This window comes from Carettochelys insculpta, chromosome 4, assembly GCF_033958435.1.
Source record: "Carettochelys insculpta isolate YL-2023 chromosome 4, ASM3395843v1, whole genome shotgun sequence".
In the NCBI taxonomy this organism is placed as follows: Eukaryota; Metazoa; Chordata; order Testudines; family Carettochelyidae; genus Carettochelys; species Carettochelys insculpta.
In genome coordinates this window covers 48,911,370-48,937,515 of record NC_134140.1, presented here as the reverse complement: position 1 = coordinate 48,937,515, position 26,146 = coordinate 48,911,370, and the positions used below count along the sequence as shown (strand labels likewise).

The 26,146-nt window shown below is 41.6% G+C and overlaps 1 protein-coding gene across 4 annotated transcripts; it reads left to right on the top strand.

Moving 5' to 3' along the window:
- OCIAD2 (OCIA domain containing 2) lies at positions 1–24,636 on the top strand. Of its 4 annotated transcripts, XM_074992751.1 has the most exons (9): positions 32–130; positions 1,562–1,591; positions 5,740–5,892; positions 10,766–10,862; positions 12,022–12,075; positions 14,405–14,452; positions 15,897–15,999; positions 17,415–17,502; positions 23,958–24,636. In XM_074992751.1, exons 3-8 carry the CDS (start codon positions 5,833–5,835, stop codon positions 17,494–17,496), a joined length of 444 nt encoding a protein of 147 aa, XP_074848852.1. In that variant the 5' UTR covers positions 32–130; positions 1,562–1,591; positions 5,740–5,832; the 3' UTR covers positions 17,497–17,502; positions 23,958–24,636. The 4 variants fall into 4 exon arrangements, with proteins under 4 accessions (XP_074848851.1, XP_074848854.1, XP_074848852.1 ...); XM_074992750.1 differs by lacking the exon at positions 1,562–1,591 and having other exon boundaries at positions 1–130; positions 23,958–24,635; XM_074992753.1 differs by lacking the exons at positions 1,562–1,591; positions 23,958–24,636 and adding an exon at positions 18,061–19,131 and having other exon boundaries at positions 1–130.
- Positions 24,637–26,146: the final 1,510 nt, after the last annotated feature.

Genomic DNA, 26,146 nt, shown 5'->3' with positions numbered 1-26,146 from the left:
ATACAATCCGGCCTCTTCCGGGCCAGACCCCCTCGGTGGAACAGGAACTGGTGACGCGCTGCGTCCCGGGGCTTCTGCTTCTGACGGACGGACGGACGGACCGACTGTGCTGCAGCCAGGGGGTTGCACGGTAAGAGGAACGGCGCCCAGCCCGGGTGTAGTGCTACAAAACCCGCAGCGTCCCCCCTAGTGCTGGCAAAGATCATCTTTTCCCGCGCTGTCTCTGCGGCCTTGCTCTTCCGAACTGCACGCTGAGGCGATCATGCTACAGGAAGCCAGCAAGCACGAGAACTAGAGGAAGGTGATTAGGGCTGTCACCCTGGGAGCCAGCTTCTAGGGTGTGCATTGCTCAGGGGCCTTGGCGCTCTCTCTCTCTCTCTTTTGCTTTGCTGAAGTCCTGAGCCCCCTTAGTCCCCTCCACTGCTCCTGGCAGGTGCTAAAAATCTTCCGCCTTGCCAGCAAAAGATCTAGGGTTATTCCTGAGGCAGGGCAAAGTCTGGCATGTTGGAGAAAATAGTAATAAACTTGGTTGTCCCCATCAAAACAAAAAGCAGTCAAGTAGCACTTTAAAGACTAGCAAAATAGTTTATTAGGTGAGCTTTGGTGGGACAGACCCACTTCTTCAGACCATAGTCAGACCAGAATAGACTCAATATTTAAGGCACAGAGAACCAAAAACAGTAAGCAAGGAGGACAAACCAGAAAAAGATAATCAAGGTAAGCAAATCAGAGGGTGGGGGGGAAGGTCAAGAATTAGATTGAGCCAAGTATGGTTGTCCCCAGTGAGCCACATTTGCTTTCAGTCACTCTAGTAGTGCATTGCAAGTCATAAGTAGCAGGAGCACACTTGCTTTTGTAATGGGAGTCTTCTACCTAACAATCTCAGAACATTTGAGTGCCCTTTCATGTATGCAGATGAGTTATGAGGCTTAAAGGAGGGTGTGTTAGGTAGTATCAGAGAGGTAGCGGAGTTCATCTGTATCTTCAAAACCAACAAGAAGTCCTGTGACACCTTATAGACTTACAGATATTTTGGAGCATAAGCTTTCCTGGGCAAAGACCCGCTTCATCAGAGCTTATGCTCCAAAATATCTGTTAGTCTATAAAGATGCCACAGGACTTCTTGTTGTGTAAGTTACTTAGGAGGACATTGAGATTTAACAGGATTGATTGACTTGCCCAGCATCCAGTCTGCTGCAAGGCAAGGACCAAATCAAGACTGCCTGTGCCTAAACCCAGTAACATCCTTCCTAAGTAGGAAAAAAATTATTTTTTTTTCAAAATATGCCCTTAACCCTTTGAAGACAATCAAGAAAATTCCCTCCCAGATTTGCTCTCTAAACTTTGGAAATGTATGTCAACAATCTCAGCACACACCTTTTAACAATTGTGTCCAGTCACCTCTTCATTTTAATCCTGTTTTTCTCCTGGTATTTCTAATGTCATTGCCTGAAACTAAACAATGTACCCTGCACCAAAATAAGACTGCCATAATTAAAATAAACATTCCAGCTTAGGAGGCTCTTATTTTATAAAAAATATTGTATTTTCCCTCCTACAGGACTAGATGCCAAGCAGCTGGAGTGCTACTGTAAGTGCTGGGCAAAATGTCACAATGATAACCAATACTTCATTCCAGATGCACCTGCATAGTGAGGCAAATCTCTGTCAATTAAAAAAAAATCTTTGAAAGCATGAAGATTTTCCTCCCTATGTGTTTTCTGCAGTAATCTCACAGAGGAGAGTGATCACCACCACCAACTGAATCAAGCCCTCTTAATACAAAGAAATATGCTTACATAAAGATTACATTTCCCTTGCTCTTCCCCAGAAGGAAACCCTATACATTTCCCTCACATACTGTCCCTTCACTGCCCATCTAGAAGGATCAAAATATTTTCTGGTGCAGGTAGCTTTCATCCATTCTGCTCTATCCCTGAATACAGGAACTGAAAACCAAAGAAATAAAAATGCCTCAAGCAGCTGATTCCCTTCAGATCAGATGAATGTTTCCATTTAACAAATTCAGGACAAAGTGAGCATTTTAGTTAGATAAGAAGTATAAAGGAAGTGGGGAATTTTATCCCAAACTAAAAATAGATAATGGAGTACACAGTGAATTTAAACCCCACTTAGCTGCAGAAACAAGGCAGCAGCAGCAGCTCAGTAGATAAGCAAAAGAAAACAATGTGTTTTCCAGGATATCAGTGCAATGACAGCTTTGTCTGAGATGATGAGGGTGGATGAATTGCCCCAAAATAATACCCAGTGATTATGAAGCACCTTAACTTCTTCAGATGGAAGGCACAATATAAGCGCTGAATAGTATTAATTATTTTTTAACTACAATTCACCATTGTAGACTCTGACATGTTCTTGTCAGCAAGGCTCTCAACCTCCATCCCTATTGGGATGAATACCAGGAAGATTTTTCAGTCTGTTCATCTCTGGAATTCATTATATTGAAACTGAAATGCATTTTAGGAATATAGGAAATACTTCCAAGATTTTATGGATGCTTCTTCTCCTATTTCCTTTTCTGAATCTGGAAAGCAATGATGGAAACAGAGATGCAAAGCTTAAATTCTGCTGCAGTGGTAAAGGAGACAGGTCAGAATCTGTCTACTACAATCTCCTGTTATGATTATTTTAAATATAACTTCCTACGCAGCTAGGTTTATTGATCAGAATATGAATTCCAAGGTTTGATGTCTGGGATTGAGAAACTTTCTAAAGTTTCTGCCCTTACCCTAAATCTTTTCTAAGTGACAAGAGACTGACAGAAAAATTATTGTAAACACAGAAAGAGAAAAACAGGGAAAAGCTGGCAGTTTTCCCCACCTTCCACAGAGCTTCAAAACTACATTTTTCAGGGAACCTAGCAATTTGCCATGCTTTGAAAATGGTGTAGAATGTGATAAAACTGTGTTACAAAGTTACCATTAGTATAGATTTGTATTAAAAAAATACCAATTCCCAATGCTAAATAAAAATACAGTGCTTCTCCTGAGTGTTACAACTTTGCAACTGTCCCGGAACTAAAGCACTGGATAGAAAGATTTGGAACAGCTCACTCTTTGAGTACTGGCAGCCACTTAGGAGAATAGACTTTTAAGTATGTTTCTTATTTTGCCTGTGTCCATCAAGTCATCACTGCTTTCTTCAGTGCCATCAGCTGAAAAAGCTTCATTCCAAGCAACATTTCTCTGCTTGGTGATAAATGATCTGCCAGTCTACATGACAGAAGGCGGTGCAGAATTTGGGGTGTTTATATTTTGTAATGGAATTTATGAATAAAATGCCTGAGGCCTGGAAGGTTAAATCAAAAAACTGTTATGGCTGGACACACAAAGGAACATAGGCACTGCAACACTGAGGGCAGGTCAACATTAGCCCTGAAAGTCGATTTCAGATATGCAATTCCAGCTACAGCAGTAGCTTTGCTAGAATCAGTGCATTGGAAGTTAACTTATTTGACTGTCTTCACTAAGGAAGGTTTCTCACGTCGACCTCCCTGACTCCTCGCCATAGCAAGGAGTACATGAGTCAACTGCTGATCCCAGAGAGATTGATTTCATGCTTCTTTACTGGGTTGATCTTTGCTGAAGTGTAGACAAGCCCTGAGTGTCACAATACCTAACTTTTAAATGCCTTAAAAAGTCACTAATCTACAAACTGGGGATTTGGCTCCCCTACTTTTTTTACACTGAATGGGGAGAGAGAGGCTCATACTGCAGGGGTCCACAAAAGCCAGTGTATTAGGTGTGGAGCCACATAGAATAGACATAGGAAAATGCTGATGAGAAAGCCAAGAGTTAGGCGCGTAAGTGTGGACTTCAGACAGGCGCTTCTCTCTGATAGCAATTCACAGCTGGGAACCCGCCTTCTGGAATCAGGCAACTTATGCACCTAATTTGTTCTTGCAGGAGATGCCAGATATAGTTCCGTTGCCTTCCTCTTAACTTCTGGCCCAAAGATTAGAAGTCTCACCTGCCATGTAGGAGAACTAGGGTTTAGTTCTCCCCCCTGCTTGCTGAGAAAGGGCATGTGCCTGGAGGTGGGATACCTCTATCTAAAGCCTCGCCATTGAGTTGTGGGATGTTCCAAAGTTGGTCTCTCTCAGTATCTCTTGTTGATGCTGTTTCACTTTGTGTAAATATGCAAACAGTGACTGGGCCATAGAAAATGAGCGTGAATGAGAGTGACTCTAGAGCTGGTGGCTTGAGCACTCGTCCAGCTGGTGGGAGAACCAGAGTGCAATCCCTTGCTCCTTGTTATTTCTTCAGTAGAGACTGAGAATGACCCACGTAGGAATATCCCAGAGCACAGTGGATATGCCCCTCTGAGATGTAGGAAACACATATTCAAATCCTCTTTCTCCATCAAGCGAAGGGGGCAGGGGAATTGAACCTTGATTGCTCATGTCCCAGGTAATGCTGTAACTCATAGGATAAAAGTTATAAGGGAAGCATCACCAGTTTGTCCTTTTTGAATGAATCCCAAAACTGAACCAGGCCCTGCAAGCCAAAGACATGGGGGTAGAGGGGAGTAGCTAAGATCCTGTGAGACTTAGACGTGAGAGGTATCCAGAGGTCTAGAGTGAAGGATGGTATACATAACAAGAAGCAGACACTTGGATGCTTTACAGCAAAATATGTAGGTGTTGAGTTTATCACCCTTCAGGTTTATGCTGCAGCCCAGGGAGACTTTTGTGGGTTGCAGAGGCACTTGAATCTGGGGCTGAAGTAACTAAATCCCCTTTGTGGGTACCTTTAGTTTTCTGAATTTTTTAAAATCACGTTTAACTGATATTGTGATGGCTTTTGATCTGAAATACTCACTTAGGCCTGATGGATGGGTCCTGTAATGGAAAAACAAAAATGCATGGCAAGTGTTAAAGGCAGGGTGTGGCCAGAAGGAGGTGGACCTGGAGTTCACTGTACTATGGGAAATTGGGACACTACTCAGGACAGTCTACTGTAAATTAGACCAACTTTCTGAGCCACCTTATTGATGCTGGGGCCTTTTTTCCCTCAAGTGCAGTCAGGAATCAGGAAGGTGAAAAGTGGCTGGAAGCTACATTTGTTCTCACTCTTCCAGCACGAGACTTTAGTGCTGCATGCCACAAGCCCTAGCACAGCATCGTTCCTTGTAAACTTGCTTGTTTAATTCAGACTCAGTGCAAATCCAGTATTTCTAATAATTGAAAGGGGACAATGCATTGTGTGGCTTAATGTAATTTACTTAGAGTTCAGCTATTGTAACTTTTTTGGTTTCAGAGGGGTAGTTGTGTAAGCCTGTAACTTTAAAAACAACAGGCAGTCTTGTGGCTCCTTAAAAAACTAAGAAATGTATTAGGTCATGAGCTTTTGTGGGTAAAACTAGCTGATGAAGTTCATCTCTAAGATGCTACAGGACTGCTTGTAACTTTTTTAGTAACAGAGAGGTAGGCGTGTTAGTTTGTATTCTAACAAAACAGAACAAGACAAGACAAAAACCAGCAGTCATGTAGCACCTTAAAGACTAACAAAATAATTTATTAGGTGATGAGCTTTCATGGGACAGATCTTTAAAGTGCTACATGACTGCTGTTTTGTTTTGTAACTTGTTTATAGTTATACTTGTTATCACATAGTACAGTGTCTGCCATGAAAATGGGTCCTTTCAAAATGGTGTTTTCACTGGGTAAACAGTTAGCTATAACAATATAATTACTTTGTTCTTTTTACCTTTGTACAGACAGCGAGAGGAGGAGCCAGTTGTGAAAGACAGCATTGCTGTCCTTGCTACTGAGCAAGATTATTAGGAGGAAAGGAAGAAGGACCAACAGACATGTCTTCAGAAACAGCCCAAAGTAATGTTCAGGCACCTTCACAGCAACAAAGCCAAGAGGTAAATGGAGGTCACTTCCCCTTTCTACTGAATGCTATCTTTAGCCAATTTTTGTATTTTACTATCAAATGGAATCTGGGGGAACAGCTGTCTGAGTGGATGGATTTATACATATAAATGAGGAGGATGAGGAGCAGCTTTAACTTTGTACTTCCTTTGGTAGCTTTTGTCAATTTTAGCATCATATTTTTTTGCAGAACTAAGTACCTAAAATATGAGGAAAAAATACCCACTGAGTTCTGCTAAAATGTTTCCTGATGTTGATGATAAATGCAGTCAATGTCATTAATTGTGTGGAAGGAGTTACACCCCTTCCACTGTGATGAGATTTTGCTTCTCCATATTGTAATCCCAAGTAAATTTTTAAAGCTGAGTTAGAAAGTTCTAAAAAGTGGTTTTGTAGTAAAAGGTATATTGATGCTACTGAATTGTGGTTAATTTACATACAGTTTGTAGTATCCCATGCAATATTAAAAATAGAGCATATTTGATTTTTAAACACAAGCTGTTGATTATTTTTCTCTCTATAGTGTACATCTCTGAGTTCTATACAGAGCTTCAATATGTTCACATTCACAATTTCTGGAAATCTAGCCTTCTTTGTATTATGTCTCAGACTCTGTGCCAAGTTCTGCTCAGTGTAGAGAAAATAGAGGTCAGTCAAAAAACCTGTTACAATGATCTACCAATTATAGTAAAGCTATCCTGGTCCCAGGCCCACCTAATCTGCTCTATCTTATTCCAGTTTTCTATGGGTTCCAAAGGACCATACCTCTGTTAAGAACTGGTAGAGCACAGGTTCTCTCTGACTCATCCTCAACATCCAGCTCTAAACTGGGAGCTGGGTATGGGTGGGTGAGTGGAAAAGTTGGAGTAGGATTAGGTTAAACTGATTCACACGAGCTATGTTTTCCCCTATGCTGAAAAAATCTCCTCAGGCCTATTAGGGACAGATTCCTCCATTTTGTGCCATAGTTAAATATTCAGTTCAGAGAAATTTCTATATAAAATGATCCTGTTAATAATCATTGACTTCCTTATCTGTTATTTGTAGTATTGTGGGGGTTTTATTGTATTTGACATAGTTTATGAATAGTACAAGTTTCATATACTGCACTATGACCTTGTGTGACCGGTTTGCTCTACTCACTGCTGGATGGCGCTCCCTGATGGTGGTTCTGGGGATCAGCAATTGGAGGCAACTTCCTTCTATATAGCCCCCAGATACATCACACTGTCTTTCCAGGGGATGACTGTAGACTACTTCCTGCAAACTTTTTGCTTCCAATTTCCTGTTTTTTTTTTTCTTTCTTTTTTGGAGAAGCCCACCTATCCTTCACATGTGAGCTTCTCTCTAATTAGTTGTGTAAAGCTCTCCCGTTTGCAGTCTAATTAGCTGATTGGATCCACCTGAACCAACTCAGCTCTTGTAGGGCCATTGTGGGGAGCACATCCCATAACACCTTGCTGTGAAACTTTGTGATGAGTTTTGAAGGTCTGACACAAGCAGCACTCCCCTGACTTTAGTAGGGGTGTGCCTGAATGAGGACTGGAGGAGCATCCACTATCTTAAAAGTTAATGACGATTGTAGCCAGTAAAGCCATTTCTTCACCATGTTTACAAAACTAACTGGACTCACACTGAAGTGATTCATGACCCACCTGAGTGTATCTCCAGCTGGAGTTGGGGGTCTGATTCCTAGCTGAGGAAATATACACGTCAGCTGTGGTTGACTTGACGTGTTAAAATTAGAGCATAGCCATGGCAGTAGGGCTGGTAGGATTGGCTAGCCAGTCCAGTCATGTACCCACCCAAGACTCAGGGAGGGTAGTCGGCCTATCACTCATGCTGCCCTGGCTACACTCTTATTTTTACCACAGTCATTCGATCAGAAAGTGCAAGTATATGTCCTTGATCTGGGCTTCACACTCCCACCTTCAGGTACAGACACACACTTTGGTGTACTGACATCCCTGCCAGGCAGGCCCTTGTGTTACAAAATCTGAGCTCTTATTTTTAAAAAGGTGAATTTTTAGCTTTTTTGATGGTAAGTAAAGCCTTGAAATGTGACCTGTGTGTAACAGAAACAATGACATCTGCCTGGTTCTGTGCAGAGCTTTAGTAGTAACTATGAAGTGTAAACAGTCCTATTTACCTCAGTGAGAGGCAGATAGTGAGGGGGACACCAACCACCCACAGCAGGAGCACCCACCCTCAGCACCACACTCGTAATCCCAGTCGATGGTGGAGGGAAGGGTTGGGGGAAGGAGGGTTAGGCTGGAGACCACGCCCACCCTGGACTCACCCCACAGTACTGGCTCCCTTCCCTTGGGGCTGGAGTTCGTCTGGGCTCTGGCTCCCTGCTCCATGCATTGCAAGCTGGCTCATGGTGTCACAGCACCACTCAGGTTTGGAAATTTTTAAGTTTATTGGTAAATTGAATTAAACCAAAGATAAATGTGCTAAAATCCTATCTAGAGCACAGGATAGACCACAGCTTATCTTGGTAGAGTGACAGTCCTGGTAAACTGGAGAATTCTGTCCATCATTCTGTGTGTGTCTCTCTCTCCAGCTATCATGGGCTCTGCCTTTATCTCACCATCTCAGTGACTCAGGAGAGTGCCTATTCCGGTCCCCTCCCTTAGGGTCTGTCACTTATACTCTCAGCTCCTTTGAAGCCTAGGTATGAAACCTATTACCTGCTGCCTGCTAATCCAGCATTGATGGAAGCCAACATGCTCTCCCCAGTATATGTACCAATTTTATTAGTAATGAAGAAATTCACTTTCATGAGGAAAGTTTTTTCTGTGTCCTGTTGCTTAGTGTGTATCTCCTCAAAGTAACTCCAGGAACTTTTTCCCTATCACTTGAGTAAGATGAGCTGTAGGTAGTATAGGGTTGTCTTTGTCGTGAGGAATAGAGAGGGAGGAATTGTGGGGTCTGTGAATGCCCAGGAGGATATCCCCAAGTTATTTCCACCAGGCATTTCACGTTAGTTACTGGACACTTAAAACAGCTGTAAAACCTCTACTGTGCAGCCAGATAGAAAAATAGCAAAGTAGCAATTGTGTTCTTCCATAGAACTAAGTCTCTGTGGTGTTGCTACAACTGTGTACCTGTGCTGTACAAGAGAGTGATTATGCCTAACCTGTGTAGTGTCCATATACAGTTGTAGCAGCACCTCAGGGAGTTAGTTCAATTCAAGAAAACTTGATGATATTTTTTTACAACCATTAGAAAGCTAAGAAAGCAGAAGCCTGTGCCTTCGCTCCCCCTCCTCCTGATAGTTCATGCCCCCACCTCCTCACAGCCTCATCCCTTCAAGGAAACCCCCTGCTGTCCCTTCCTAGGAGCCCCTGCCTGCCCCGCCCCCCACCCCCCGCTCCTCAACCCCTCCTAGCTGGCTGAAGGCTTCACTGGGGGGAAGGAATGTTAGGGCCTTCCGCTTTGTGCGCCGCATCCAGCCCCGATTCCCTCGCTCTGTACCCCATAGGCATCCCTTCTCCCTCCCTGGGATCCCCAAAAGGGAGGTGCATCACAACCTGCTGCACCACAGGTGCCCTGATGCTGTGCTGCTCCTGCCCCTCTGCTGCAGCTCCCTTCCTGGCTGGACAAGGAGAATAGACTAGCCCTGTCCCTCCCTTCCCCTCCTCTCCCCTCCTTTCACCGATCAACAAAGAAGAGAGAGGGACAAACCCCATTTCTAGTAACTGGCATTTTGCTGCTATTACGGGGTGGGGGTGATGGAGTATCACCAGATTTTCTTTCACCATCAGAGAATGACATCCACAGACCTTAACGAAATCCAGTGGGATAACTGAGTCCTACTGTGGAGAAACTCAGCCAGAGGAGCCCAGTCGACCCTCAGGTTTAGGGGGATGGCACAGAGTGGGTGTGACGGCTGCAGCGCTGGGGAGGGCATGTGCGATCATAATTTAATATCTGCACAGTCAACCAAGAATGAGTTCTCACTTGGACGTCTCAAGTGGGTGGAGTTTATTTTGTGGGGGGACCTCAGAGCAGTGCTGTCCTCTTTCTCCTCCCAGTTCAATCCGTGAATATCAGCTAAAGAAATGTGGCTGGCCAGAAGAAATGAATTAAGATAAATAAAATAATATACTGCCTGTATAAAATTAATAACTAAACTATTGCAGGCAGGGCTGTCCCATAGGGATATAGGGCCTGGGACGTAGGCAACAAGTTTCTTTTGCCAAGAGGTGCTCCCCCTGGCTCTGTCCACATTTCACCACCTCTCCTCCTCTTCCCCTAAAACCCCACCTCACCCCTTCTCACCCTTTCCCACTTATTTCCACCCAGTTCCATCCCTTCCCTGATCATGCTGTGCCCTCGCTTCTCTCCCCCCGTGCTTCCTGACACCCCACAAGAGCTGATGTGCAGTAGGCGCTGGGAGGGAGTGAGCTGGAGTGATCCACAGGGTCTGGTGGAAGGCAGGAGGTTCTGAAGGCAGTGGAGAGGTTCTGGCAAGTGTGGTGACTGTTCCAGCCCCAGCTCATGGAGCCTCCTAAAGTTGGAGGGCTTGGGGCGGTTATCCCAAAGCGCCATACCCCAAGGATGGCTCTGATTGCAGGCGAGATGTTTCAGATGGGATGGCATGGTTTTGGTTGGAAACCAGAACAGTACTTCACATTTCTGCTCCAGAAATATCAAATATTTGATTGATTTGCTAACTAGGGACGGGAGGGTGTGTGTGTGTTTTTGGACATGGTGGGGGGTGTTGCATTTCTTATGAAAGAAAAATACCTTTCCCCTCACTTACATGTATTAGTAACGATTTTTAATTCATCTTAAATTGTTTAAAAATGGTCCTCTAAGATAAAAATCAGTAAGCTAATAAAAGATTTCTCTTTTCAGTCTGTGCTCCACTGTCCAATCGCAGGTACTCACATCAATAGTAAAGAAATAGAAAGAATCCGTCAAGAATGTAGAAGTGAAAGTTTCTGGTACAGAGGTAGGTAACTCAGTTCTTATCCCAGTGAGAATCAGCACCTGATGTATTTTTAGCTGAATGACTACTTTAAATTCTGCTGCATGACTTGCCAATTACTTTAACACTTAAAAAACTTATTTGACAGAGAATTATTAGGATCTAATTCTGTCATCCTTATTTATGTTGAGTAGTATTTACTGTTAAATCAGTGGGATTAATTGCACAAAAAGGGACACAATGTAAATAAAACTGGCAGAATTGTTCCCTTAATTGTTAATAATTAATTATTAGCTGATGTCACTATAGTTAAATCTGTAACTTTCACCCAAGAGATGCTTTTCATTTTCTTTCTCATACATAATCCTGATTTTGAGTTTTTTTCATGAAAATAACAAGGTTTCTATTTAATTTCAACAATGAAACCAAAAGCCATTGCCCATTGAGAGTAGAGCTGGCCAGGCAGCAATGTTAAATGTGATCAGCCTGAAAGAAAAACATTTGGAAAGCTTTTAAGGGTTTCATCACTGAATCAAATTGCTGTCAGGGTCAGATACAGTTTAGATTTGCTACCTTCAGGGGACATGCAACAGGTTGAACCCCTCTAATCCAAAACTCTCTTGTCCAGCAACATCTGTAATCCAGCATGATTTTAGTTAGCTAGATGACCACTTATCATGTGTGTGGCCAAGTTTCCCATAGACCCATAAAATTTGTTTACAGCCGCCAGTCCTGGCTCTCAGTATTCTGGGCTGCTATTTAGCTGTAATTTACGCCTAAATGTCTTCTAGGAGCCCATTAAGCAGTGGAAGTGTTGGTTATGTGCAAGACAACATTGACTTCCCGTGGTCTGGCAAATTCTCTCGTCTGGCATTGATCAAATCCAGAGGGTGACGGCCAAGAGAGGTTCACCTTGTACTATGGTCATTCAGTTTGTTTTTATTTGTACTGCAGTGGCACCATGAGGCCACAACCAGCATGGGCTCCATTGTACTAGGTGCTGTACAAACAATGGCAGTCCTTGTCCCAAAGAGCTTATGGTCTAAAAGTAGACATAATATATGAATGAGACAAGCAAGCTGGGGTGGAGAACACAGGATAATACACACAAAAGAAGTACAGAATTCTCAGCCAGTCAGCAGTAGTGTTCACAATTCTGAATTTTTTGTGTTGTTTTTTCCAGGTCTTCCCTTGTCTCTAGGAAGCATGATCCTCACTCAAGGGCTGATCTACAATGGTAGGTGTAGGATTTCAGAAATGAACTAAGTCATTCTGATCTGAATTCAGAATTTTCTAGAGCTTGCTGCTTCTCATATTTGAACTTTCTTCCCCCTTGGTGTCATCACAGTTGTAATGATTTAATAACCAGGCATTGCCACAACTCATTCTGAATATTTCCTTTTGAATTCATAGCTTTCCAAGCACTAGGGGCCTGAATCTGTCATGCTTATATTCTGGAACCAAGGAGCATCACTGAGCGTTAGGGCTCATTGTGGAGTTGGGTACTAGTCCACATATGTATATTAGAGTCTGACCTTGTAGCTCTAATTTATGGCTCCTAGAAAGTGTTGTCAATGTTTTTATAATGACTGTATGCTAACTTAAACACATGGCTCAATGCAAAGAAGTACTGGCCAAATGGGAGGGTAGGGAGATCTTGTAGAACCACCTTGTAATCTGCACAGAAGAGTATCCTGTGGTATTTCTGTAGTGAATCAGCCTGGTTGCACTCTGCACGTGCATGGAGGAGATGCAGACTACTTTCTGGGTGTCTCATCCCATGGCAGACTCCTCTTTCCACACTTCTCCATTTGTTGGGTATTTGTGCTAAAATGATTCGCAGTAAAGCAGTTAAGAATGCTAATTTTAAATGGCCATTACCATGCTTTATTTGAGATGAACGGGGCAACTTATACCTCTTTTAGCAACAACAGGTTGAACCTCTCTCATCCTGGACTCTCTTGCCAGCACTGTCCGTAATCCAGCATGATTTCAATTAGCTGGATGACCCCTTATCATGCGTGTGGCCACGTTTCCCATGATCCCATAAAGTTTGTTTACAGCCACCAGTCCTGGCTCTCAGTGTTCTGTACTGTTATTTAGCTGTAATTTACCCTTAAATGTCTTCTGAGAGCCCAGTAAGCGGTGGAAGTGTTGGTCATATGCTAGACAATATTGACCTCCTGTTGTCCGGCAAATTCTCTCATCTGGCACTGGTCAGATCCTGAGGGTACGGGACGAAAGAGATGTTGAACACATGGCCAAAGTGAAAATAAGTGGGCTTTGCAGGGGGACCTAATAGAGGCTAGAGGAAAAGAAATCCTCCTCCCCACAATCTAACAGTTGGCACAAATTGGTTGCCTGGCCACTCCACTGAGTATACTGCAGCTCACTGGCTTCAGAGAAGCTGAGTCTTCCATGCATTCCCTATGTTATGTGAATCTGGAGTGGTGGATCAACTGTCCACTGCTGTGTGTTTGCTCTGCCACCAAACTCTTCTGTGTGGAATTCGTTGGCATAGCCTGACACTGTCACCCTCCTTCTGTCCCTTCCCTGATTTCCTACCCCACTAATGCAGTGGTTCTGCTGTATTTAGCGTCTTTCATCTCACTGAAAGGGGTCATCATGTTGCCCTCAGAGCTACTGTCTCACTCCTTTGACAGACTCAGCCCTTTCTAGTATAATCTTTTAAAATGTGAGTTTAAATTCTGCAGATCCAGATGGGTCACCAAACAGTGTTGGCACAAAATACAAGACTGGCTCATTTTGACCCCTTCTTTGATTGGCTGGATTATATACAGCAGTCACATCACACCTTTATGATCGGTCATCCTGCCTGGCTATTTTTAACATGTTCTAGACAATGTCCGGAATGGTGGCTGCCGCTTGTGAACTTGTGTGGGTGAAGGGGATGTAAACAGGAAAATTGGAGGGTTCTGCAGGCATTTGGGGGATTATGTGGAAAAAGCCTTCAAATATATTTTGATTTGCTGTCTCATGGGGTCAGGTGAGTGTGCACAGCTTGTAGTACATGACTACATGTTGCTACAAAACTGATATCAGGAAGAAATCACTATTATCACATTAGTAAATTGGGGGGGGAGTGGTGAAAAACTTTCCATTTTCTCCGCTGTTCATGAACCTTATCCTCTTCCCTCAAAAGCCCAAATGTCAAAAAGTGACTTCTTCCTATTAAAGAGGATAATTGCATCTATTGGGTGACAGTTATTACTAGACTGATAATTGACCAAAAGGGTCCCAGGAGCTATTTCCCAGCTTGTGGTGGCCCAGAGATAAAGACATTGAATGGGAAACCTGGAATCCAATCCCCCACATGGCAGCACAAAGTTTTTTTTCTCTGACACTACCTTATTACCACACAAATAACTGTGCTGGGAATTACCAGAGGGTTTGGGGAATGGTATATTTTCATAAATCAAATCTAGCAGATTTTTAATCCTTGTTCTGAGAAATGAGAGAGGCTTATTAGAAAAAGACTACTTTTTTGTTCGATGATCATGAGTTTCTCAAGTGGATAGTTATTCTCATCTATTGTTTTATTTTAGACTTACTCCCATCAAACCCAAGATTTGGATCATTACCTAAAGTTGCATGTAAGTCAGTAGTTTTATTTTAAAAGGAAAGACAAGTTTGGGGAGATCGTTATTAACTGCAGAATCTGAATTCTCCAAACCTCCACCATCCATACTTGCTTTGTGTGCTGTGTTTCTTCTTGTTCTACTGAAGATCAGCTATCCAAAATTCTGTTTATTGGAACAAAAAAGGTATCACAATAACAGTTTAGGTGAATAGGATTCTACTAAGTTTACAAGCTAATTATTAAATAAAGCTTGTTTTATGAAGTGTTTTTCAGTAAAACTATATATTCTGTTTTTAATTCTCCTATCTGTACAATTTTTATTGCGACTTGTCCATAACACCATCCTTGATGGTTTGCTCATCTCCTTCTTCCACAAGTACCTTCTTCTTGTGGGACAAACTCCCAATCAAAATCTGCTTCATTACATCTCAGTTTTCTATAATGTATATGGATTTCTGCCATCTGCTCATGGCTAGGTCAATGGTGAGTTTGGGCAGCTGATTGTCTCATTGGGCACATAGTCTCTACTACAAAATCCTACAATTTTGTTCTCTTGTTCTCTCTCTCCTCTCAGAGCCTTGCTTATTTTATCCACCTATTATGTCTAGTCTTTTATATTGTGAAGCAGCTACTGTCGTTAGTTACATGATATACAGCAGGAAGGCCCTGGCACTACCATAACAAGCTCCCAGCCTCGTTATGGTCTCTAATTATTATAGCGGTGACCTAATAGAGGCGAGAGAAAAATAAAATTTAAAAAAATACTATACATAATAATAAATATGATACAAATTCAGTTTATCCTGTGTGTATTACTTTTGAACATTTTTGTTAAAAATTGTTTGCATGGGAATTGTTTTGTACTGCATTTACAAAATCTAACTACACTGTTTAAATGGTGTGATCTCATCTGTTTTCAAAAGGGGTTCATCTGGTTTGTACCTTGGATGTAAGACCACCACAGAAAATTCAACAAATTGCCAGAAGTAGTTTTTCTTTTTGAATGAGTATTGAACCAGAGACCAGTGGTATTAAGGAAGGCAGTAACATAGGAAGGCATGACTTAAACTGAATTTGTAATAATCAAAATACCGTGGGGCATTTTGCAAAGGTAGGGGGTATCAGCACTATTAAGTTTTTGTTGTATTTCACCAGGGGCTGTTATAACACTCCTTGTCTAAATTTCAGCTGCAAATTTGTGTGTGTGTAGTAGTCTTTTTCACATCTAAAATGTTATGTAGTGTTGCTATGCATTCTTAACCAGCTGTAGTGTTTCACTGCTCATATGGTTGCATTTCAGTGATTACAGAACTTGCCACTGTTAAAGCATGTTCTGTATATATGTTTATAAAGCACTGTGTGAGGAGAAGGCCTAGATAAATGCAATTTACTGTAAAAAGGACAAATGATAGTATTTTACTCTTGAATTAACAATATTTTGTAATCTGTTTGTACAGTGGCCGGTTTCTTTGGCTTTGCTGTTGGAACGATGTCGTATATACGAGTATGCCAGAAAAAGTTCAAAAGTATAGGAGTTCAGCCAGTTCCAGAACATAAAAGGTTTGTCTTGAATATAATCACTCAATCTTACTCTGGAGCTCAAATAGAAAGTATGGGTTTGGTGCAGAAACATAGTCACTGAAAATTGAGAGAGGCATCTACACCATACATTGAAACCTTTTGCTTCATCTCACAGGCACTCTGGAATGCTATCCCTAAGAGTATATATTGCAGTTATGTAATTCCAGGTTATTTGATAATCAATGGAAGAATAAAAATTAAATTTGCTGTAATCTGCCTTCTTTGGAAAACATAAGTAATCCTGTACTTTAAAGGATTAAATCCCTAGCCTCTGTGTATAATTATTAATTATAAAAGATTAACAGTTAGCAGTTTACCTTCTGTCTTGTGCCATTAAATATCACACCATCCATCCCATCAATCTGGCTATAACTTTAGCTTCACCTTTGACTTCACCTTTGCCCCATATACCCAAGCTGTATGTATCCAAATCCTGCAGCTTCTTTTGCCACCACATCTTCATATCCTTACAATTCATTATTCTCTGCCATAATTAGTGCACCCTCCTCTTCTCTCCCTTCTAAAACACCCATCCTGTCTCCAGTCCAACCAAAATGCTGCTGCTAAAATCATCTTCCTTATCTTACAATTCTAATGTCATCCATTTCTATGACTCTCTCTACTTGTACCTATCTAATACCCCATCAATTTCAAGTGTTCGTCATTTTCTTCAGAACCCTGCACAAATACTGCTGCCACTCATGTCTCATGTTGTGTTAATTCCCACCTTCTCCCCGTGCCAAAGCTAGCTCCCTCAATTTGTTCATGCCTACTACACTGCTCCCCTTATAGGAAATGAATTTCCACAAGATCATACACAAGGTGATGGCTCTTTTAAAATCCCTCCAGAAGGCCCCACTTGTGCTATGATTCCTATAGAAAGTAGCTGATTGATAATGGGAAATTGGAAGGGTATTTTGAATTAACTTAAATATCCTACACTTTTTTTTTTTAAATAAAATCGTCCTACACCCCCGCACTACCCATCCACAAAAGTCTGTTATATTAATACAACACTGTATCACAGTGACATGGCCAATTGGCTAGCTATATGTAGGTAACCCTGGCCTCAAACAATTGGTCTTATCTCTCTAGTTTGTGAGTTGCTTTTGTCTGGAACCATGCTTCCTTTTCTGGCTTGGAAAGCCCAACGGTATTTTGGGCGTTACTGAAAATAAGCAATATGTAAAAATATTCAGACATCATCCCATAACAGTTGGAAGTACTGAAGAATATAAAGTGGGTGAATGGAAAACAACAACAGAGTCCTTCTTTACAGCCTTTTGAATAAATTCCTTCTAAAAGAACACCTACTGATATGTGACCCAAAAATGACAGCTGTTAGAGAAATCTGAGCAAACATCTTGAATGCTCTATTTTCCTTCTGATTTTAGGCATTGTCATCATATCTGCAAGGAATGTGGAGCAAAATTTGAATCTAATGGAAAGGAAAATACAAAGCCTTTAGCTTCATAATCCCAGGTACGCATAGTTGAAATTTAAGGAAGCTTTAGATTTTATTGTTTATTTTAAACAGTGTGCTGGTTTAAAACATTCGACAATACTTCAGTGAGATTGTTTGGCTAGTTGTAAGTTAGAAGAAAACAAAGAAATACTTCTATTTTGAATGCTATTTTCTATTTCCAATTTCTTTTTTAACTTCAAGAGTTAGGGGCTAATCAGTTTTGGTGTGTGAAAATACAGCAGTAATATTTTAGGAACATGAACAGTAAATAATGTTCTTACTATTTGCATGTAATACTACACTTTAGCTCAAACAGAAAGTATAGGTTTGGTGCAAAAATTATTGGGTGAGGCTCTTTCACTTGTGTTATATAGGATGATGATCATAAATGGTTCCCCCGGCTTTAAAATTTCTGTGTGTTACATTGAGAAGGATATTTTAGCAAATCCTGTTCACTGAGCCCAAAGCATGTGCTTTTGATGGATTTTATCACTGCATGATATTCAATTTTTTTTTCTGTTGCATTCGTATACCAGTTTTTTTCTTTTTTTTGGCTCTTGGCACTGAAAACTTAGCTATTGCAACTCCTGCAAGTGGCAATAACCTGAATCTCAGTGCAGCCTGCAAAATCCATAATTGGAAGCATTTGTCTCCTGCATGAAAAAAGAATGGAAGAATGTTTGAATGATGTTGTACTGCTACTCAGTCCACCAAGCCCCTGTAGTGTGATCGGATCTACAAAACTCTTTGTACTGCACAGAGACTCCATATATCACCATTCTTGGCTATACGTATTCTATGGACATTATTAAAAAGAATCCTGTTGATTTCAGTGGGCTTTGGATCTCGACTTAGGAGAGAAGAGTGACATTTCATTTACACCCACCTATTCAGAGCTCTTTGGAAGGAGTTCAGAACATTTTTCTGAAGCTGGCAATATAAAAATAAAGTTTTCTTTCTCAAAAGATGAACACTGGGGAAAGTACTGGGCAAGAAACCTATGTTTACTTAGGTTTCCTCTAATCTGATCTGGACATTAGAGAAGATTAAAAAAATTAATTACAGCAAAAGTTTGGTTAATTACTACTCATCTATTAAAATGGTTTAATACTTGGTTTAATAAATGGTTTACTACCTAAATATAAGAACGGCCATACCGGGTCAGACCAAAGGTCCATCCAGCCCAGTATGCTGTCTGCCGACAGTAGCCAATGCCAGGTGCCCCAGAGCAGGTGAACTGATGACAATGATCAAGCAATTTGTCTCCTGCCATCCATCTCCTGCCTTCGACAAAAGGCTAGGCACCATACCTTACCCCTTGCTAATAGCCATCTCTGGACCTAACCTCCAAATATTTATCGAGGTCTTTTTTAAACTCTGTTAGAATCCTGGCCTTCACAGCATCCTCTGGTAAGGAGTTCCACAGGTTGACTGTGCGCTGTGTGAAGAAAAACTTTATTAGTTTTGAACCTGCTACCTATTAATTTCATTTGGTGTCCTCTAGTTCTTATATTATGGGAACAAGTAAATAACTTTTCTGTATTCACTTTCTCCACACCATTCTTGATTTTATATACCTCTATATATCGCCCCTCAGTCTCCTCTTTTCTAGACTGAAAAGTCCCAGTCTCTCTAGCCTTTCCTCATATGGGACCCGTACCAAACCCTTAATCATTTTAGTTGCCCTTTTCTGAACCTTTTCTAGAATTTTAAGTTCAAAATTCATGAACCAATAGCAGTCACTCAGACCCTGTCTGTGTACAGATCCCTACAGTACAATCCAGACTTTAATCAGGAAGAAAGGAAATACACGGCTTATTTTCTTAAACAAGAAAAAATATATCTAAAAAGAAGCCTATGATAAAACTTCCCAACATCTGCTCTGTTACCTTTTGACAGAAATGGGACCTCACCATCTAGCTGCTTTATACCCCCCAGTCTAGTGCCTACCCCACATCAACATCCCAGGTGTATAGGCACCCAATTTCCCTTTCACATTTTATCTTGAAAGACATGCAGTAGTGAAAGCAAGCAGATACACAGGCTCTGCAGAAGATTCCCAAACCAACCCTCTTTACTTTAGCTCACACAAGTAGTATACAGATCTAGACAAAACAATAAAGCATCTGTACACATTTTCCTGCCTCATGTTCCTCTTCATCCTTGAATGTTCTTCAGGGTTAGCTCAGAACTGCAAGGAGTCCAGGATCCCCACATGTACAGTGAACCTTTGAAATGCATGGTTTCAAGTTGAGCTTAACTCACATTAATGCAAGTTAAGCACAACTCAAAATCCTGCTCCCCCCAGCCCTGGTTCAACTCCCCCCACCCCACTCAACCCCTCTGCCCTGGCGCAACCCCCTGCTGGCTCATCACCTGCACACTGCTTCAGCTCAACTCCCCCCCCGCACCCTCTTTCAAATCCCCTATGCATGCCTCTAGCTCAACCCCCTGCTCTGCTTCAGCTGTTCCCTCCAGGTGGCTCCATCTCAACTCCACCCCCCTCCTGCAGTCCTAAATCACCGGAGGCTTAACCCTCTGTCCCCCTCCCATGGCCCCAACCCAGCACAAAACTTAACTCTCCCCAACTGCCCCTCCCACCCCAGGACTTACCTTTCCAAAGGAGCTCCAGGTACTCCTGCTGCTTCCTTGGCTGCAGAACATGCGTTCCACTGGGGAAAACACTGCCTCCCACTAATGCAAAATTTGAGTTATGCAAGAGTGCATGGGAACACAACCCTTGCGTAAATCAAGGCACTGCTGCACAAGATTTTTCCTCCAAATGATGGAGTCTTGCTCTTCTGCAGGCCTTCTATTTTTTCATTGATTGGTCACACAGTTAAAAATGGCTCCATTGCTAAAAAACAGGCCCCCCTCCATTCCTCTCTCCTGCCCAAACTTTCTTTGTATCTGAGTCCCTGGTATTGCCAGCCTGGAGAGATCAAAAATCACGGTTTGGATCGCAAAAAACACTGAGGTTTCTTCTAAAGACTGTATTGTACTACTTTGGTCTCTTTTGAGAGTATGAGAGAGTGAGTTGCTCTCAAAAAATTATTGTGTAAGGTGATTTTGGCCATCTTCTGTCCCATCCAGTCTATTCCACAAAGCCAGTACCACCCCATAGGTTCAGCAACTCCCCCTCTCCTCAGCCTCTCAGAGTTCTTCAAACCCAGACCTGGGGAAGCTGGAGTATGGGGATTTTCTGGAGACTTTCCATTCTCCCTTTCCTTCAGACTAGCTCTCTAGACCTATTCTCCCTGCTCATGTGTTCTCCTTGGAATATGTACTGTTTAGCTGTAGGCCAGTCCTTTAAGAGTAACATGTCCTACACCTTCCTCACATGAAGGGATAATACCTGTCGGATGCTTTCAGCTCATGGTTGATGCTCTGCACATTGATGGAGTGATACAATTTAATAAAATTAATCATAATTCACAAGTTGTACACAGATTCCCCAAATCACTGCAAGTTCTTATGATGAGCTTTTATTTGAATTTAACACCTAAGTTTGTAGAAAAGCAGTCAAGTAGCACTTGACTTAAATTATTTTGTTAGTTTTTAAAGTGCTACTTGACTGCTTTTTTGATTTGATAGACTACAGACTAACATGGCTATCTCTCTGTCACTAAGTTTGTAGAGTTTTTGTTGACCGGTTCCCACTAAAATAGTCAGATGATGTACTGCAGCTTGGAAAATATAGGTTTAAAAGACTTGCAAAATGAAATATAACAAGTTTAATTCATCAGCCATGAGGAAGTAGTGAAAAATGCTCATATGAAACTGCAGATGCGTCAGAATTACTCAGTAAATAGATCATCCTAATATTTTGCAGACTAAAATCACCACTACCATTCAATGTACAAGGAAAAGCAAGGTGGAGCAGTGGAATATTTTTCGGAAAGACTTTTTGAAAGATTCACGTATTCTCAGATTAGATACTGGAATTGCTAATTATTTGCTAATTAAAGAAAGCAGATTGTTTTATTCTATATATTCTTATACTATGCTCATTATTATTGCATTTCCGTACCTTCCCATAGTGCATTAAATGACAGGACTAACATCTATTTCATTTGTTCTCTCAATTTTTCACCAGCCAGTGTTTGCAATAGAGTGTCTTGTTTTGGTAGGATGTTTTTTTAAATAAGCACATTGCTATGTGATTGTCAGGGAAAGCATAGTCAAAGAAATATGGTTTGCATGTGGTGCAAGAAATAGCGAGGTTTGTGACTGTCCTTCATTTTCGATGAAGTTCATTTCACAATTTCAGGCCACCCTTGAAAAAGTATCCCTTCTTCCCTCTCCCCAACACAACTTGAACTTTATTTTGACTGCTGAGAATTTGGTATCCCTAGACTTTTCAGTGTAATTTATCAGATGTGTCCACTTTCTGAGGTACCATGAAGTAGCTATGGAGGTTAGCACATGGGCAACTTGAGGTATCTCATAGTAAGTAACTTTTAATAGCTTTTTCTGTATGCACATATCAGTAATGTACTTCATTTATGACAGCTGGATGTTAAGTTTTAGCATAGGCTGCTGTGACTAAATTGATACATGCCATAACTTGTCATGTTAAATGCTGGATTATCCTTCAGGAATGTGTATCATAAACCTTATCCTGAGGTAAATGCTTGTGGCTTCATCACTTCCACTTCATTTAACAACTCTGTAAAATCAAGTAATTTGTGTTATCTTCAGGAACTGCCTTGTATCTGTTCTATGCATGAAGCTTCAGACAGCCCTGTCCCGCGAGAGGCTTCACACAACCCCTGTTAAACAGTGGCTAGCTCTAGAAAGACACCCTGTCACTTGAGAGCTTGCTATCTTTGCTATACCAGCGTCCGTTGTTCTTTGCTTTGCATCCATTCCTTCCCTGTTTGGAGCCTGGGCTTGCATAATGGGATTGCTACCTAAAGCATCCTTTGAGAAGCTCCTTCTGCTTCACTCCAGGCATAACATGACTTGTTTCCATAACAGCAGTCTCCTACCTCAGGTGGTGGCTAATGGGGTGTCTTGTATGCAGCGGTCTAGGGGACTTCAGAGGAATGAACCCAAAGAAGGCTTCATAAAATGTTGGGCAAGCCTTAAATACCATCTGTGGTACAAAACAGCTAGTCTACTGCTATATAAACTGACACAAAGCACCAACTGTACAAAAAAAATTGTCTTGAAGTAGGCTGACTCTTGCTCTGTAGTATTAACAACTAGAATGCCCTGATAGCAATCTGATGAACAGTAAGGCTACTGAGTTCACCACTAGTGTGAGGTTCAGTTTGATTTTTTTAAAGAAAAACATCTGTAAACCAGTTAAGATTGAGATTAATGCGTGCATCCTATTTTAAATGCAGAAAATAATAAAGGTTGAACCTCTAATTAGGCACTCTGTCATCCAGCAACATCAGTAATCTGGCATGATTTTAGTCAGCTGAATGACCATTCATCATGGGCATGGCCAAGTTTCTGATTATCCCATGAAATTTGCTTACAGCCACCAGTTTTGGCTTTCTGTGTTCTGTGCTGTTATTTAGCAGTAACATACTTCTAAATATCTTCTAAGAGCCCAGTAAGCAGTGGAAATGTTGGTAGTGCTGCTAGACAACACAGGAGACCCAACTTACACACAGGTTGCATTCCATGCGAAAGTCAAATTTTGCATAAGTCAGGACTGGGTGGGAGAGGGCCCTGCTGCCTTTTGGTCCCCAGTCCTGGCTGTGAGTGGCTTCATGCTCCTGGGAGTGGCCGGCAGCTGGAAGTTGGGTGTAGCAGTGCTGGTCACTTCCCTGCTCCTACAAGGGGAACTGGGAGCCAGGCTGCTGCCTGGTTCCCAGCTTCCAGCCACTCATGATTTTGACTCTCATTACTGCAAGAAATGTGTAAGTTGGGGGTCTACTGTATTGACATTCCATGGTCAACAATTCTTTCGTTGGCACCAGTCAGGTTCCAAGAGAGCTGGACTAGGGAGGTTCAACCTGTGCAGTGTATTTTATGTTATCCAGTTTTGGGTCATTGTTCCATTATATTTTTGCAGAGTTGAGTTTTTAGCTCCAGCTGCAGGTTTGGTTCCCCTACCCCCCCGTCCCAAAAATGACTGCAAGCAGATGAATGCACTGAAAAAAAATTAAGAAAATATTGGATATTGAAAATATATTTCATTTACCGAAATGCAGGATTAAAGAAATCATCCAAGCAGGGGCTTTGCAGTTGTTTTTGTGTTTTATAAATTCAAGAAGTAGTAATTTGTCTATTTTAAATGTACTTTCTAGTATATAATCTATTTTAAAAAAGTATAAATTTAGAACAAATGTAGAAATGTTCTATTTTTGAAAATGTTTGAAAAGATTTATAGAAACAGGCATAGGAAGTAGTATGCATCAAACACAAGACAGTCTTCAGTGATGGAATAAACTGATTTGTAAGCATTTGTATCCAATAATACTTTATATGTCCCCATTAACTCTTTCATTCACAGATGTTCACATTATGCAAGAAAGGAAGAGGACAGTTGTAATATGGAAATCCGTCTAAACTGCTGACCATGAAATTTTATTGTGGTGCCAAAAATGGGTGAAACATGGATATTAAGTACTGCTTGAGTACACCAGCACACTTGATATTGGATTCCTGGAGCCAAACAAACCATGGGGTCATCTGAGCATCAGAGATGGGGAGCCAAGTTTCCAGAACCCAGCAGGTAGGGGTACTCTATGAAAAGAGTACCAGTCCTGCAAAATTCAACATCCAGAAGGGTATCTGAGCCACCTAAAGGGGAACTAAAAATCATAATCACGGATGATCATACTTTGAACATCTGCACCATGTATTGTGCAACTTGGAAGAGTACCCAGCACTCCTCAGCCCCCACAGTTCAGATCGACCCTGCTTGGACTTTGAATGAGCAGCAGAAATTATCTTTTTTGGTATGATTTGAGGTTTAACTGGGTTCCAGATTATCTATGCAATATGAACGAACATTACTGAAGAATTAGACTGTTTCCTTATTTTGGATTATGTATTTAGCTGCTGATTTTTAGTAGATATTTTACACTCAGTTCTCCACACATACTCAGCTTGCTCACATACCTGATGTTATTCAGGTACATTGTAATGCTTTAAAAAAATTAAAAGGAAAACATACATGTAATATTGAAATGATTGTGCATGGTGTGGGAGGCTGGTGGGGGGCATGCCTCAGGACAGGGTGCAGTCTGCTCAGGCCAGGTGCTGGAGGGATGAAAGGTGTGTGTGTTGGGGGGTGGGTACTCAGGCCAGGGGATAGAGGGTGCCGGAGTGAGAGAGGGTGTGGGGGGGGTAGTCAGGCCAGGGGATGGAGGGTGCTGGAGTGAGGACAGGTGATGGGGTACAGTCATAGCAGGGATGGGGGTTCAGGAGTCAGGTCTGTGGTGGGTTTCAGGCAGGAGAGGGTAGGTACAGGAATCAGGATGGCGGGGTATGGTACAGGGTAGGGAGGACTTACTGGGGCTGCCTGTAGCATCAAAGGTGGCACTGGTCTGGTGGGAGGGATGGGGTAGCACTGCCAGGCCCCAGCATCTCCTTGGGAAGGGGGAACAGTAGTTCATGGCCCCAGTGTCTCCTCAGGGGCAGAGGTGCTACTTACCTCATTCCTTCCTTGCCTGGCAATGTGAAAAGCCCTGTTCCTAGGTGGTTACTTCTCTCATTCTTCATGTGGCCCCACCCCCTCTGGTCATTCTGCAGCATAGCTGTCCCCAACCCTGCTGTACCCAGTGGTCACACTGCAATGTAACTGCACCTATCAACCCCCTTCCTTTCCAGGTACCTTAAAGCAAGGTTGGGGTTTGGTTGTGCTAGGAAAAGGGCACGTAAGAGGAAGCTGCTTTGGTGGTCCTAACTCTGACCATTTAGGAGTTTTTGAACAAATGGAATCACAGGTGCATGGATGGACATGCTCTAAAATAAATAATAGAAAAACAATTTACATTAACTTTTAAATAGGCAGTAACAACTGTGAAGCAACCAAGGCAAATGCTCACAATGTATGTCAACAGTCCTGTTTCAGGGCAATGTCTTAATAATTTGTCCTTGTAGCTTGAAAATTTGAGATTAAGAATTTGGTAAGTCACCTATTTTTAAACATTTCCAAGAAGGTTAATATAATTAATACATAAACCTCTTGCATTCACTCCATTTAGCACTCATGCATGGTAGATAGAGCTGTGAACGCTTTCTAGCCTAAAGAATAAAACTGCAGTGATGCAGTTTTAGGCTGAGAGAATTTGATTAGTTCAAGGCTATAGCAGAGCAGGACTTCCAAATTGTATAGCATGGTGGAGTCTTTGTTAACAGACACACAGGTAAGATTACTTAATTAAAATGGAAGATTTTTTTTCTTTCAAGTGTTAATTCAACTGTCCTTTCAGTTGAATGAGATTAAAAACTTGCATAACGGAAAACGATAGATTACCTTTCACAGGTAAGCACTAAGAAAAATTCTATCATCTTAAGAGAAAATATGGGTCATTTTCCAAAGTAAAACATTTACTTTGCTTAATCAATTGGTGAATTTGACTGGTAATCAGAAGTACACCTGAACATGAAATACAGGATTGTTTTGGAATTCTCTTCTCTCTACTGTTGCTTAATACCTAATATACACACAAAGGTTTAACATTTGGGCACCTT

Coding starts and splice junctions, on each gene's coding strand:
- OCIAD2 (XM_074992751.1), top strand. CDS start 5,833: ATGTCTTCAGAAACAGCCCAAAGTAATGTTCAGGCACCTTCACAGCAA. Junction 5,893..10,765: donor CACAGCAACAAAGCCAAGAG/GTAAATGGAGGT, acceptor TTCTCTTTTCAG/TCTGTGCTCCACTGTCCAAT. Junction 16,000..17,414: donor CCAGTTCCAGAACATAAAAG/GTTTGTCTTGAA, acceptor TTCTGATTTTAG/GCATTGTCATCATATCTGCA.